General features: G+C 38.9%; 1 protein-coding gene across 2 annotated transcripts in view; it reads right to left on the reverse strand.

The window, feature by feature from the left end:
- The window catches only part of DCHS2 (dachsous cadherin-related 2), a 263,743-nt gene that overhangs the window by 132,324 nt on the left and 116,371 nt on the right, over positions 1-15,048 (reverse strand). For both annotated transcript variants that reach the window (XM_009448442.4, XM_024356344.3), the window contains exon 3: positions 4,843-5,074. In XM_009448442.4, the coding sequence (XP_009446717.3) occupies positions 4,843-5,074 (232 nt within the window). The remainder of the gene's footprint in view (positions 1-4,842; positions 5,075-15,048) is intronic.

Below are 15,048 nucleotides of genomic sequence, written 5' to 3' on the forward strand. Positions count from 1 at the left end.
CTACAGAATAAATAGGACAAACCCCAAAGCTAAAGAACTGCTCTTTTAATGTTACTAAAGAGAGCACTTCAAACAGTGGAGGAAGAAATCTACATATAATTCACAAAATGGGATTAAAAATACATGAAAAAAGAGCTATTAATAAATATGCCTCTTGTGTTTCTTCCCGTTAAAACTCAAAACAGTGTGGTCTGCCTTGTGCCCACATCAAAGAAAGCCAGTGAACTAAGAATAAGAGAAATGAAGGCTCAACTCAGTATCTCTCTCGTGGCGCCTAAACACATTTTACAAAAATGTTCTTTGAACCAGCAACAAACCCAGAAAACTAGAAACAGAACAGGAAGATAAACCCACAAGAGAAAACAACCATGACATCGCCACACCCCCTTCTAGTTTTCTCCAAAACATTTTTCATACCAGATGAACACAGTAAGTCAAACAGCTCTATTTTTAAATGCATGAGTCTTGGTTGTGGCATAATAGATCAATGAGAAATCTTTTGTCTTCAGGAAAACACAAGCCTATAACAGAAAGCATGTAAGTTTATAAAATAGCATGTCTGATAAAGAAAGCATCAAAATGAAAGAATGAATGAACCAGTGTGCAAATGAAATCTCTAAGAGAGAATTCTAGAGTAATTCAGGAAGAAGTAGCAATGTATAAATGGGCTCATCAATTCTCAATCTTCTTCTCATATGACATAACATCTCAACCTGCCTATATAAGAACTTAGGATAAAAAGGAAGAAGGAAAATTAAAAGGTGTTGAGACTAGCTTGAACAATTCCCATTGTCAAGGCCAGACAGTTATTCTGGAAGAGAATAGAATAAATCCAGAGACAAAGGGAGGTAACAAAAAGTAAAGTGCCAGCACAGGTCGGCTGGAGAGAAAGTCTAGGGAGAGTTTTGAGGAAATGTGGGGATAGGCCACAGAGTCACTTACCATGCTGTGATTCAGAAAGAGGATTTTAAATAAAGTTTTGCTCCATATATCAATGAAACTCCCATGAAATTTTTAAGAGGCTGTAGGAAGGATTTAAGTTACTTTTGCAATATTTCTAGATGTTATTTATTCATTTATTCCACAAATATATGATGGGGGCACTTTCTTAGGACTGTGTTTACACTGGCAGCCTCTACAGAGATCGGCCATATGATGGGAGCAAGAAAGTCCAGCTTTATGTAGGTTCCTGAAAGAAAATATCCAGAAGAGGAAGACTACAGTTGAGCCTTGAATAACATGGGTTTGAATTGCGTGAGTCCACTTATACACAGATATTTTTCAATAACAGTTACAAGTATGCCTGCCTGTCCTGCCTGCTCTTTCCTCCATCTCTACCACCTCCGCCACCCAGGAGACCCAAAGACCAACCCTTCTCCTTCCTCTTCCTCCTCGGCCATCTCAACATGAAGATGATGAGGATGAAGACTTTACTTAATGAATAGTAAATATATTTTCTCTTCTTGATGATTTCCTTAATAATAACTTCCTGTCTCTAGCTAACTTTGTTGTAAGAATACAGTATATAATACATAAAACACACAAAAGATGTGTTAACCCACTATTTATGTTATGGGTAAGACTTCCAGTCAGTGATAGGCTATTAGCAGTTAAGTTTTGGGGGAGTCAGAAGTTATGCACAGATTTTTAACTATGTGAAGGGTTAGCATCTCTACCCTCTGCATTGTTCAAGAATCAACTGTATATTCTAATACTGCTTCTTGTTCTATTATTTGAGAACATCCTTGTATAGAAAATGTGTAACAGTCATTATGGAAAACAGTATGGAGGTTCCTTTAAAAGTTAAAAATAGAACTAAAATATGATCCAGAAAGTCTACTTCTGAGTACATATCCAAAGGAAAAAAAATCAGTATGTCAAAGATATATTTGCACTAGTATGTTCATTGCAGCATTATTCGCAATAGCCAAGATATAGAATCAACCAAAGGGTCCATCCATAGATAAATGGATAATGAAAATGTGGTATATATACACAATAGAGTACTATTAAGCCTTAAAACAGGACAGCCTATCATTTGTGACAATAATGGATGAACCTCAAGAACATTATGCTAAATAAATAAGCCAGGCACAGAAAGACAAATACTGCATGGTCTCACTTTTACATGTGGCATTTAGAAATACTGAACTCATAGAAACAGAGAGTAGAATGGTGGTTGCCAAGGGCTGGGGTAATTGGAGATGTTGGCCAAAGGTTACAAAGGTTCAGTTAGACAGGATGAGTAAGTTCTGAAGATCTATTTTATAGCATTAATAATAATGTATTATTAATAATATGTTCTATACTTGAAAATTACTAAGAGAGTAGGTCTTAAATATTCTCACCACAAAAAATTCTAAGTGTGAGAGGTGATGGATATGTTAACCAGCTTGATTTAATCGCTTCACAATATACGTACATCAAAACATCACCTTGTACGCCATAATTATATACAATGTGTTCTCAGTTGCTGTCAACCAACAGATGAACTTTCAGAACTCGACCATTCAACTTAGGGGCAGCCTGTTCACCGGACAACTTTTTCCCATAGCTAGTCATGATGCTTTTTCATTCTCTTCTAAAGGTTAAAGTAAAGCACTACCAGTCCTCATGAATTTCTCATGAGTTATGATTAAGTGCGACCAAATTCCAAGCACTATTTGACTGAGAAATGTCTTCAATCTAAATACACGGGTATCAAAACCGCCAACAATAAGAACCCAAGGCTATTTCCATATAAATTTGGTCTTTGCTTAAAAATAAAATTCCATGAAAGTTCCCTAAGATAATCACCCACACAGAGTGTTTTCCATGATTAACAATGGCATTTGTGCTATAGTCGCTGCCAGGAAGGGAAGCATGAGTCTGGCTTCGGCCAGGACAGCAAGAGAGATCTCTTCTAAAAACAGAATACAGTATAGCTCATTCTTCCATATCTTCCAGGGAAAACTGAATGATGAGTGTGTGAATGTCTTTTTAAAACAATCTGTTAAATGCTTTTAGATCCTGTGCCCTGATTACTGGCTGACCAATGTGTTTTTGGCAATGCTAGTGCCCTAGAGGGCCTGACAATTTGATAGGCAGTTAAGTCCTCAGTTAAGATGAATTTTGAAAAAGCTGAGATTAAACAGACTAATTTCCCACAAAAGTATTTTCTTCTGATCTTTGAAATGTTAAAGGGGCCACATCAGTGTATTATTTTGAGCAAGGAAAGTTTTGCCTTACAAAGACTACCAGTATAAACAACTAATCCCTGGCCAGTTGCACAAGCCAGACAAAGCAAAGTTTCCAGGCAGAAGCAGCAGCTCTCTACCTAATGGGGCTGGGTGAGAGGGCACACTCACATAGCACATTAGATTTCCTGTGTAAATTATCATTTGTTTCTACCGTATATGGCTATTACAAAGCATGTTGTGAAGATCCAATAAGACAATGTACAGAAAATGTCTAGTGTAGCATCTGACATTATCATTACCATTGCAATAGAAACACATTCTACCCACTGTTTGGATCAGGTGGAAAAATGCAAAAGAAAAAAATTCTTTTTTTTTTCTTTTTTTGCAGCCTCATTTTTGGACCAGAGTATCTCTAAGTATCTCAAAAGTATTGTAATGTCATATTATATTTTTGAAATTTTTTATTTTCTTATAATCAAATATTTAAACCAATATTTTGTTAGCAACAAGCTAATGAATAGAAAATGGAAGGTAACTTCTTAAATATTCATGATTTCTAAAAGACAGCTTGCCCATTGGGATTCTTTGGCAGATATGCAATTACCATTGTAGAGAACTAAAAGGAGCTTTAGGTATCATTTTTAAAACAAGAAACTAAAACCCAAAGAGACTAAGGGAATGCCAGACCTAGTACAAAAAAAAGGATCTACTTTGGACGCCTGTACAAATGTCTTTGCACTAATCTTAGCTATTAATACATCCAAATGAGGCTCAGTCACCCTCGAGTCACCCTCAGATGGCATGATCATACAAATAAGGGGAAATTAACATTTGCAAGGTAAATATTGGCCAACTGTTTCTACATAAATTACTGTCTTTAGTTCTCTCACAAAAACTTTGCAACATAGGTATTATCAGTGTTACTTTTTTGTTTTTTTTTTTTTGAGACAGGGTTTTGCTCTGTCACTCAGGCTGGAGGACAGTGGCCTGATCATAGCTTCATATCTCACTGCAGCCTCAAACTCCTGGCCTCGAGCCATCCTCCCACCTCAGCCTCCCAAGTAGCTAGGATTACAGGAGTCAGCCACAGAGCCCAGATAACACTACTTTTTTTTTCTTTTTTTTTAGATGGAGTCTCTCTGTCACCCAGGCTGGAGGGCAGTGGCGTGATCTCAGCTCACTGCAACCTTGGTTTCCCAGGTACAAGCAATTCTCTGCCTCAGCCTCCTGAGAACCTGAGATTACAGGCGCCCACCACCACGTCCGGCTAATTTTTTTTTTTTAATAGAAACAGGGTTTCACCATCTTGGCCAGGCTAGTCTTGAACTCCTGACCTCTTGATCCACCCACCTCGGCCCCCCAAAGTGCTGGGATTACAGGTGTGAGCCACCGCACCCAGTCAACACTACTTTTAAGGTAAGGACAGTGAGGCCAATAAAGACCACAAGATCAGTGGTAGGCAAAGCTGGGACTCAGATCCAGGTCTAACCCACTACAAAGCCTCAGCCATTTTGAATATACTTCAGCATCTGCTAGAAGGTTAAGTGAGTCCTGCAACACCCCCATTATTGAAAAAAAGTCACTTTTTCTAATTTTCTGGCTGTTAAGTAGTTAAGCAGAAACTTTATAGCCAAAGGATGAAAACTGTTCCAAGATCACATACCTGTGGTGGAGTCAATGGTAAAAAGGGACGACAGGTCTCCTGGAATAAGCTCATAAGCCACTGTCCCATATATCCCAGAGTCCTGGTCAGTGGCAAGAACATTGATGATCTCGGTGCCTGGCTGGGTCTCATCACTGATGCTCGTCACATAGGTTGATGGGTTAAACACGGGATGATTATCATTCACGTCCTCCAGGTCCACACGAACAAAGGCTTGGGCACTTAGCCCACCCTGGTGGATGAATGAGTGGTGATTACAAATGGGTTTTTGCTGAACACTAGGATGTAGAATAATTGACAATGGCCCTACAATAGTCTTGAAACAACAGAATTTGAATATGTGGGGGTTTGTATATGTATATGTGTGTATACACATATACACACCCCCCCATATATACACATTTTGTCATTTCAAAAGAGTGTGTATATATACATACACACACAGACACACACACACACAAACACGTCTTTATATTCATTTTATTTTCAACTTTGATGTATGAATTCATAGGTAATAGCATGGTATGTATACTTCACTGCTGATTCTTAAGCATGGAATGAGATTTCCACTTACAGCAGCTGTGAGGCAAAAATTTCAGAGTAGAGGCCAAATACATTCAAGGAAATTTGTCCTGATGTCCAAAAAGAAATCAGAATCACTTTTATCCCTTAGATAATTTTTAAATGAATGCTGGTAAGTGCTAAGAAGAAGGTGTGAGGGAGCATGGGCGGCGGGGGGGGGGTGGGGTGCTCTGGTGACGCCCTCACTAGGAAGGTACGATTGGTGTGCAGACCAACCCACATGAGGCAGCTAGACTTCAGTTACCAGAAAGGAAAGAATAACAGGCAGAGGAAAGAGCAGAGCCAAAGGCCCTAAGGCAGGAACGTGGTGTGCCTCTCAGGCCTGCTCAGCCGCAGCAAGGAAGCAGGAAGGGCTGAGCTCAGAGAGGCAGGAGTGAGTCCTAGGGACCTCTGCAGGTCTCTGGAAGGACATGGTTCTTCCTCACAGGAGGGCTTTGAGCACAAGAGTGGCCTGATTTCACTGAGATGTTAACACTGCTCTAGCTGCAGTGTTCAGAACAGACCGAAGAGCAGCAGGGTGGAAGGAGGGAGAACGGGCAGGAGGAGGCTCTTTGAATCAAGTCCAGAGTGGATGGGGCCTGAAGGAGGACAGGAGCAGTGCAGGTACTCATCCCAGATCCTGGGGGCCAGATTTGTTTGGGAATTCTGAATTTTTCAAGTTTTAGAAGGGAATACAGCACCTAAAGTAGTGAGAAGTGGATCCCATACTGCTTATTTTGTGTTGCCTCCATCTAAAATCAAGGAGAAAGAGAGCAAATGAAATAGAAGAAAATAATCCTCTGCAATTTTTACTTTTCTAAAGTAAAACACATGTTCCCACTTTAAAGCACCATTTTCCGTTTCTATCTGGTACATTTTGACACTTTCATCTTTGACAAAAATCCTTGGTAAGTCACAACAGCCTGGGTTTTCTCACTCATGTATCCTCCCCCTCTTCATCTTTTTTGTTTCCTTTTTCTACTCTGGCAGGGAGGCACAGAGTAAGGAGGAAAAAGGACAAGGAGGAAGAAGATTTGGCAAGGGACAGAGGGAGAACTGCTGCCATGCAGAGAGGAAGCACTTGTTGACAGGGAGGGAGGGAGGGCAAGAATGAAGATTGTATGGGAGGAAGGTAAGACAAACCCAGAAATGGCTGTCCTGCTCTGAGCTCTGAGCTCTGAGGTCCCTTGTACTCCAGGCTTTGAGGACTAAAAAATGATGGGGAAATAATTTAGAAATAGTCTGATTTTCCATGTTCTGAGTTCAATAAAGTGCCAGAGCCATGCCGGGTATCAATTAGAATAGGAGAAATGGGGCTGGTTATGATTCCACAAAGAACAATGCAAGTTCATCTATCTGGCCTTTATGCTTAAAATGCAGGGTCGCCCTACATCTGCAGCCACCCTAAGTAACCTGTATGTCTCCAGGTTCGACGTAGTAAGAGGGGACTGCACACTGGTGATAAGCTTATAGAAAATATTCCTTCACCTTTGCCACAGACCCTGCTGCTGCTCGAAACTGCCTTTCTTCTCAGTTTTGCTTTCCCTTTTCCTTTCCCCTTCCTCTTTCTTTTTTATTTCTCCTCAAATTCAAGAGGTCACTTAGGGTTGAGGTAAGAGAAGTAATGAAAAAGTGGGGAAAATATGAAGAAATGAATATTGCCCCAGCTTAAGATATTTAAGAACAAAGATCCTAAATCAGGCAGTGCTATAAAAAATAAGCAAATGTTAGATGCACAAAGTGGAAAACGTGTAATACTTTTTTTTTTTTTTTGAGATGGAGTTTCTCTGTTGTTGCCCAGGCTGGAGTGCAATGGCACGATCTTGGCTCACCGCAACCTGCAGCTCCCGGGTTCAAGTGATTCTCCTACCTCAGCCTCCCGAATAGCTGGGATTACAGGCACACACCACCACACCCGGCTAATTTTGTATTTTTGGTAGAGATGGTCGACTGGTCTCGAACTCCTGACCTCAGGTGATCCACCCACCTTGGCCTCCCAAAGTTCTGGGATTACAGGCATGAGCCACCATGCCTGGCCAACAATACATTTTTGTTGCCGGTAGGGTAAGCACACTAGTGGGGCTAGAGAGAGCTGGGCATTTAGTGACAGAGGCTGGGCAGAATCCAGAGGACGGGCTTGGCAGTCAGAGTCCTCTCACCTGATTTAAGTGCTAAAGAGGACAGATTTATTCTACTCCATCAGTATAAAATGTGGTGTGTACATTCCTAATATATATTTTTTATCTGTTAATAAACTGTATATACATTTACTGTGCTAATGTATTACTTATATTACAAATATCAGAAAAATAAAATGTAAAAGGACAGAATTCTAATGTTGTCTTCTTAAACACCCACATGGGGCAACTATTGCTATCCTCAATGAAATGACAAGATCAAATCTAGATTTTAGAAAGAGGTATCTGGGATAGGGAAGAAGAGATGCATCTTTACAAAACAGGTAAAGAAGTTCCTCAGACAAAAAGGGGGGAAAATGCTGAATTCACCAAGTTAAGTGGATGCATTCTATGCCTCAGAACTTCTCACAGAGCCTTTTGCACGTACATTTCTAGAGGGAGTGAGTTCTGAGGTGTTCCCCACTCTTTTTAGGCCCCAGAATGCTCTTTGAAAGAAACATATTGGGAAACCAGTTTCCCACAGAACACAGTGCGGGAATAGCTGATCTAAACTAACTTTCTCCATCCACTTAGAGTGTGCACTTCCCAATGCTGTGTAGCTAAACTTCTGTCCAGCTCATGCAAACTGTTTCGATAATGCAACCTCATGAGAGACTGAGTCACAGCCACCCAGCAAAGCCACTTGCAGGTTCCTAGCCCTTAAAAACTATATAAGATAATGAATGTTTGCTATTTTAAGCTGCTAGATTCAGGAATAATTTGTTATACAGCAATAGGTAGCTAATACATCCCATAAATTCCATGCATGAGTATGTCTTAATTTTCTCTTATCATTTCTTTTTCCACCGATGATTCATATGGCATTTTTATTTCATTTTCAGCATTTAATTGTGAGGATTATGGTAGGAAACCCAATTTCCTCAAGTTATACTATAAAAGATGAAAGTAGTTTGGGAAAGCTCCAAGCTTGAAAACATATAATATTGGAGGCAGGAGGATCGCCTAGGGCAGTCAGCAGGTAGGGAACATTTTCTACTGTTATTCTACTTTGGTAATTGTCTGCTTTCCATTCTCTTTGTTCTTGCCTTCTGGGACTCCTGAATAGTAGAATATTAATAACATCTCTCCTTCACGTCTCTCAGCTCTTGTGAGCTGTGGTTTCATTCCAGTGAGCTTTCTATGTCAATGAACTCCAGTCTATATTTCATGATTCAATAAACAAAGGTGGAAGGAAATGAGGTTCCAGCTTCTTAAAGGGGAAAAAAAAGAAACATAAGTTGTGACATCACCAAATCCAAGAGAAGCAGCATCTAAAGAATATTTTCAAATTCATTGAGAGGATGAATCAGATAAAAATAAATAAAGAATCCCAGGTTATGGCACGACAGTAACCATGTAGAGAAAAGCAGTCTTATAGAAGAGGTAGAGAGGGAAAAATAGATCAAATAAAGATTGAAAAGTGAGGAAATGGAGACAACTATTTTAGGAGACTTGCTGTGAAGAAAGAAGAGGAATAAAATGGTTTTCTGAAAAGGTACCTGACATCAAAAGGAATCCAGAGTATTTTTTAAGATAGAGACTATTATTATGCCCTGTATGCTTATGAGGGTCATCCAAAAGAGCTTGATAAATTAATGATGCAGGAAAAAAGAGAAAATCATTATAGAAATGTTATCTGTAAGAAGGCCGGAATGGATGGGACCCTAAACAGTAGAGAGATTTGCTTTTGATGCAAGCAGGGACATCTCTAAAAAGATAATAGAAAAGAAAGCAAAGAATATGAGCTGATACGCAGGTAGGTTAGTGGATTTGGTGGCAGGAAGGTAAGACCTTTTTCTCTCAAGCAGACCTGTTATTTTTCTCCAAGTACTTCAGCTGCTGAGGTGGCAGTGCAGAAAATGCAGAGTCAGATTTACGTAGGGCTGGGGTTTTACCGGAGAGTTCTATTGAATGGGAAAACTAAAGGGAGTTTGCAACTGAGTGACTTTAGTGATGGGTAACAAATCAATGATCTTAACGTGGGAGAAGAATTATTGATTAAAGCGGACGTGCTACAGTAAATTAGACAGAAAGATAAAAATGTTTATCAGATACAGCACGCTTGAAGCCAAGATATCAAAGCTATGCAATTACTGGTGACAATCCTTGGAAATGAGAAAGTCAAGGAACTGAGAGGCTCAGGGTGCTGGGTTGTTCAGCAAATGAATAGTAAAGTCTCCCAGAATGATGAGGAAACTGGTGAAGAGGAAGACTGTGAACAAAGTGTGAAAGTCCTAAGTGATAAGGAGGTTTAAGTCATGACAGGAAAAAAAAAAAAAGAGGAGAAGTATCTATGGTATAGTCAGACAACAAGAACTTCAAAAGGGATTCGTTTTTGATGGAGAAAGGAGTAGAAATTATTTGGATGCTGCCCTGGGCAACAAGCAGGGCACCTAACTCACTTCCTGTCAGCTTGTGATTGGTGGACTATGGGCTTCCTTGTGAGAGTGCAGAAAGGAACGGGTATCCTTGTGGGGTAGGTTGTTTTAATCAGGGCCGAAAGTTAAAGAAACAATCAGAGACCAGCTTAAGTTCATAAAGGAGTTTGCTAAATAATGGACCACGAGTTCCAAAGGGCATGGTAGAAGCATTTCGAAGGGCAGAGAAGGCAGGTAGGTGTATTAGTCCATTCTCACATTGCTATAAAAAAAGAAACCTGAGACTGATTAATTTATAAGAAAAGAGGTTTAATTGGCTCATGGCTCTGCAGGTGAACAGGAAGCATAGCAGCTTCAGCTTCTGGGAAGGCCTCAGGAAGCTTCCAATCATGGCAGAAGGCAAAGGGGGAGCAAGACATCTTAAGTGGTAGGAGCAGGAGCAAGAGAGAAGGCGGAGGCAGAGGGGTGTTGCTACACACTTTTAAATAACCAGATCTCATGAGAACTCACTCACTATCAGGAGAACAGTACCGAGGGGGGATGGTGCTAAACTATTCATGAGAAATCCACCCTCATGATCCAAACACCTGCCACAAGGCCCTACCTCCAACACTGGGGATTACAATTCGACATGAGATTTGATGGGACACAGATCCAAACCACATCAGTAAGAGACTGATTCAAATTAAGGGATGAACTGGGCAGGGTGGGGAGGAGAATATGGATAATAATAAATGGCTTGGATGCTTAAACTTTTAAAGATTAGAAGGAGGTAAAGGAGTATTGAAGATACTTTGGGATACATCCTGGTCATAGATTAAAGAATGATGGGAAATCTAAGATATGGTCCAGGCAATTTAGTTAGAAAACACGGGACAATGGGGCGATGGGGCAACTGCTCATTCCTAGAACAGGTGGAGGGTGCTAATGAAGGAAACGAAAGACAGGAATAAGCATTTGAACATTTGTTAGAAAGTTAAAGAACATAATCTATTAAAATGAAAATGAATGTGCCTTTTTACTCAGCAAGTTTACTTTTTGGTAGTAACTGCATTGCACACAAACTATGAGCACAACTTCAGTAGCCAACTTTTCTCATGAACGTAAAGAACAGTGAAGAGCTCAGTCCGTTTACTTCCTTTCTTGCTCGTCTGACAAAATCCTCCCTTAAACCTTCAGTGGTGAGATGGAGTTGAAATAGCTTTATCTCAAACACATATGTCAGCTACAGAATCCAGGATGTAACAAAAAATAGAGATAGAGTGTTAATAAGCACATACACCAAAAAAAATCTATTTGGTAAAAATGAATGGGAAAAGGAAACAAAAAATTAGATATAAGCATGGAATAATTAAATTGTAGAGCTTTCTTGTGAAAAACCACTTGATTGCCAATGTAATTCAATTGTTTGGTTACATTATGTAATTTTATAGCATTCTCATGACTTATGAGATAAATAGCAGCAGCAGTAGCAGCAAAAATAGAGTATTTCAGAAGTAATATCAGTAGAGTAGAAGTGACTCAGTTGAAAAAATATTGACAGTCATCACAAGGATAAATAGAGCAGTAGCAACGAACATCAATATATTTTACAAGAAAAATTCTTCTACTGGCAGATAAAAATCTCTTAGTAACCACCAGCAAATGGGTTCTCAGCAATTTTCTTCTAAAGGGCTTTCAGGACATTTATTACAAAGAGAAGGAATCAGAGGAAAAACCAGAGATTGTCAAGGTAACAACATAAAGTTAAAGGACTTCTGTCAAGGTTCAGTTTATTGGTTTAAATAAATTCATTATGGCCTAGAATCCAACAACGTAAACCTAAAATATCCTGTCTGCATTAATTTATTCTTTGAATGCGGTCTACATTGCTTTCAGGGGAAGACTACTGAGTCATTACCAACTTTGTCATCTTTCTCTTTACCAACCTTTTTGACTATGCATTTCTGAGGGACATGTACTGCTAATTAATATTGCAAAGAATAATTATGATAGATGCAGAAGTCACCCTGTAAAAACTCAGTTCATCACAGAAGAAATTCATGAGGATTATGCAGTCAACAGAATAAACGCTGCACACTGGATAACCTTGTATTTGTATATATGTTTACATACATATATACATACTATATGTGTATACATACACATACACTCACATGAAAACACATATGTTGCTTGCTCTCCATATATTCTGAGGCAAACATAAGGAATGCTGGAGGCAGTTTTAGGTCCAGAGTGAAGGTTGGGGATTTGTTAAAAGCCTGTGATGTGGAGGCTCTTCTAGAATTTGTCTTTTAAAATGCATCCCTGGGCTTGTGCCAGGTCCCGTTTTCACATAAACCTACTTCCAGGAGGGGTCCTGCTTCCAGGAGGGGACCTGCTTCCAAGAGGGTTCCCTCCTGCACACAGCTCCCTGTCTGGATCTCCATTCAGCCTCAAACCTGCAAGACGGGCAAGAGGGCAAGAAGGAGAAAATCACAGCCAAGATGGAGAAGGTGTGCAAGCACTCAGGGGAGAAGGAAAACTCAAAGCTCTGACAACCCATTTCCAGGCACCAGATGTTAAAAAGACTCAGATTATAGAAACATCATGTTCCTCACCTTCACCAGGGCTAAATGTGTCATTCTCTGCTCATCCTGAAAACAATGAATTGATCCTTTTTGGAGGTGAATATTTTAATAGCCAAAAAAAAAAAAAAAACTTGCTTATATAACCACCTCTATATCTACAATACCAGAAAAGACACCTGGATTAAAGTCAAAATTCCCAATGCACTTCTGGAGCACTGTGCTTTCCAGGCTGTGGTGGTGCATTGATATGACAGACAGGTTATGAGCGTTTGCAGGGGAGCTTGCTTCTCCTGATGGACAGCAGTTCTACGACTACAAGGATCTCTGTGTCCTGCATCTGGCCACCAAAACCTGGGAACTAGTTGAATCAACAGGGGCTTGTTTAGATCACAGTGGACAGCAGACAGTAGCCTGGAAGACACAGCTAATTCTTTTTGGTGGTTTTCATGAGAGTAGTGTTTTAAACCCATTATTCAATTCTAGGATGGCATCATACAATTGTCTCAAAATCTATCAAGAATATATTTCTAAAGGCTTGGATTAATATTTGGGTGTGCATCTATTGGGCTTCAAATAATTACATATACTTGAATTAATATAAATTCTGTTTACTCCTATTTTTTGTTTCCTACATATTTTCTTACATAGAGTCAGGGATTCCTGAAACTACATAGTAAGGTATTGGCAAAAATCTAACCAAACAGATCATGAATATTTATTGAATATAAAGGGCTGTACTTCATGTTCATTTTTACATGTTTACTTTTAATATATTTAGACTCATTTTTTCGCCAAAATTCATAGCTTAAATAGGTGGATTCTCTCACTAATTTCAAAAGAGAATGATTAGACCAGAGAGGTGTTAGTAGGGTCTGTCTATACAAAGGAGTAGTAAGCAGATGAGAAAGAAACAAAGAAGGTCTTCAAAATGTATAAGTGAAAAATATAAGTAAAGTCTCCAAAATGAAATAAGTGAAAAAAAATCAAAGCGCAGAACGGTGTGTATAGTAGGCCACCTTTTCTGTAAACAATGCAAATTGAACACCTTGTTTCTAAACTGTATTTGGAAATGTAAATGGTCAAGAATAGTCAAGGTAATCTTAAGTTAGAACAAAGCTAAAAGAATGTATGATACCATGACCTATGATAAAGCTAAAATAATTAAGAGAGATGTTGCTAGCACTAAGGTGGATAAATAGGTAAAAGTGAGAATAACCATTTCAGTAAGTGGTGCTGAGTTAATCATAGGGAAAAAATAACAAAACTTCTTCCCACTAGATTGAAAAAAAGTAAGTATGAAAGGTAAAACAAAACAGAAGTTTTGGAAGAAAACAATAAGAGAACATCTTCATATCCCTAAGATAAGCAAATATTTCTTAAAAGAACACAAAAATCACTAGGTATAAAAGGAAGCAAACTGAGAAACTACTAAGCTCTATTATAATGAAGAACTTCTGTTCCTCAAAAGAAACCATTAAGAATAGAAAAGGCCAGCCACGGAATGGGAGAAAAATATATGCAATAAATATATCGAAAAAAGGACTTTCAGTCCAAAAATATAAGGAACTCATGCACGTCAGTAAGAAAAAGATCCAACAATAACAATGGAAAATGAATAAAGGATTTTCTTCTGTGAAGAATAGACACTTCACAAATTATACGAATAGCAACAAACATGAAAAAAACCTCATTAGTTATCAAACAAATACAAAGTAAAACCCCAGTGTGATATATCATTACATAAGTACTATTATTTCTATAATAGAAAAGGCATTAAATATCAAACGTTAGGGAGAATGTGTAGCAAATGAAACTTTCATACTTTACTGGTGGGAGCGCAATTCTACTCCTAAGTATATACTCAAGAGAAATGCTTACATTTGTTCACCAGTTATACGTTACCAGAACCCAGAAGCCCCCTCTTTGCCTCTTGTTGTAACTGTCCTCCCTCCACCCCTCCATGCCCCCATCCCTGCCTTTTTAGAAACCACTGTTGACTTCTAACACCAAGCATAAGGCAAGTATAAGAATGTTAAAAGAAGCATAGCCTAAAATGGATAGCACCAATTATAGAACAGGTTAAAATTATTGTATATTCACATAAAGGCATACTATAAGCCAATGAGAATGAGTGAACTATTGCTATACACAACAGCATAAATGATTCCGGCAAATAATGTTCAGCAAAAGAAACTCAACAGAAACACATACTGTATGATTCCATTCACTGAAAGTTAAAAAAATTGGTATACAAATGCTTGGTGTTAGAAGTCAACAGTGGTTTCTAAAAAGGCAGGGATGGGGGCATGGAGGGGTGGAGGGAGGACAGTTACAACAAGAGGCAAAGAGGGGGCTTCTGGGTTCCGGTAACGTTTTCTCATTTGCTTTTATGGGTCTGTTGATTTTGCAGAAATCCATTGAGCTATACACTTATTATTTGTGCATTTCTCTGTATGCATTTTATATGTCAATTAAAAAGTTTAACAACAAAAAAAGACAAAGGAATCAAACTGAAGGTGC

Source organism: Pan troglodytes, chromosome 3, assembly GCF_028858775.2.
Source record: "Pan troglodytes isolate AG18354 chromosome 3, NHGRI_mPanTro3-v2.0_pri, whole genome shotgun sequence".
In the NCBI taxonomy this organism is placed as follows: domain Eukaryota; kingdom Metazoa; phylum Chordata; class Mammalia; order Primates; family Hominidae; genus Pan; species Pan troglodytes.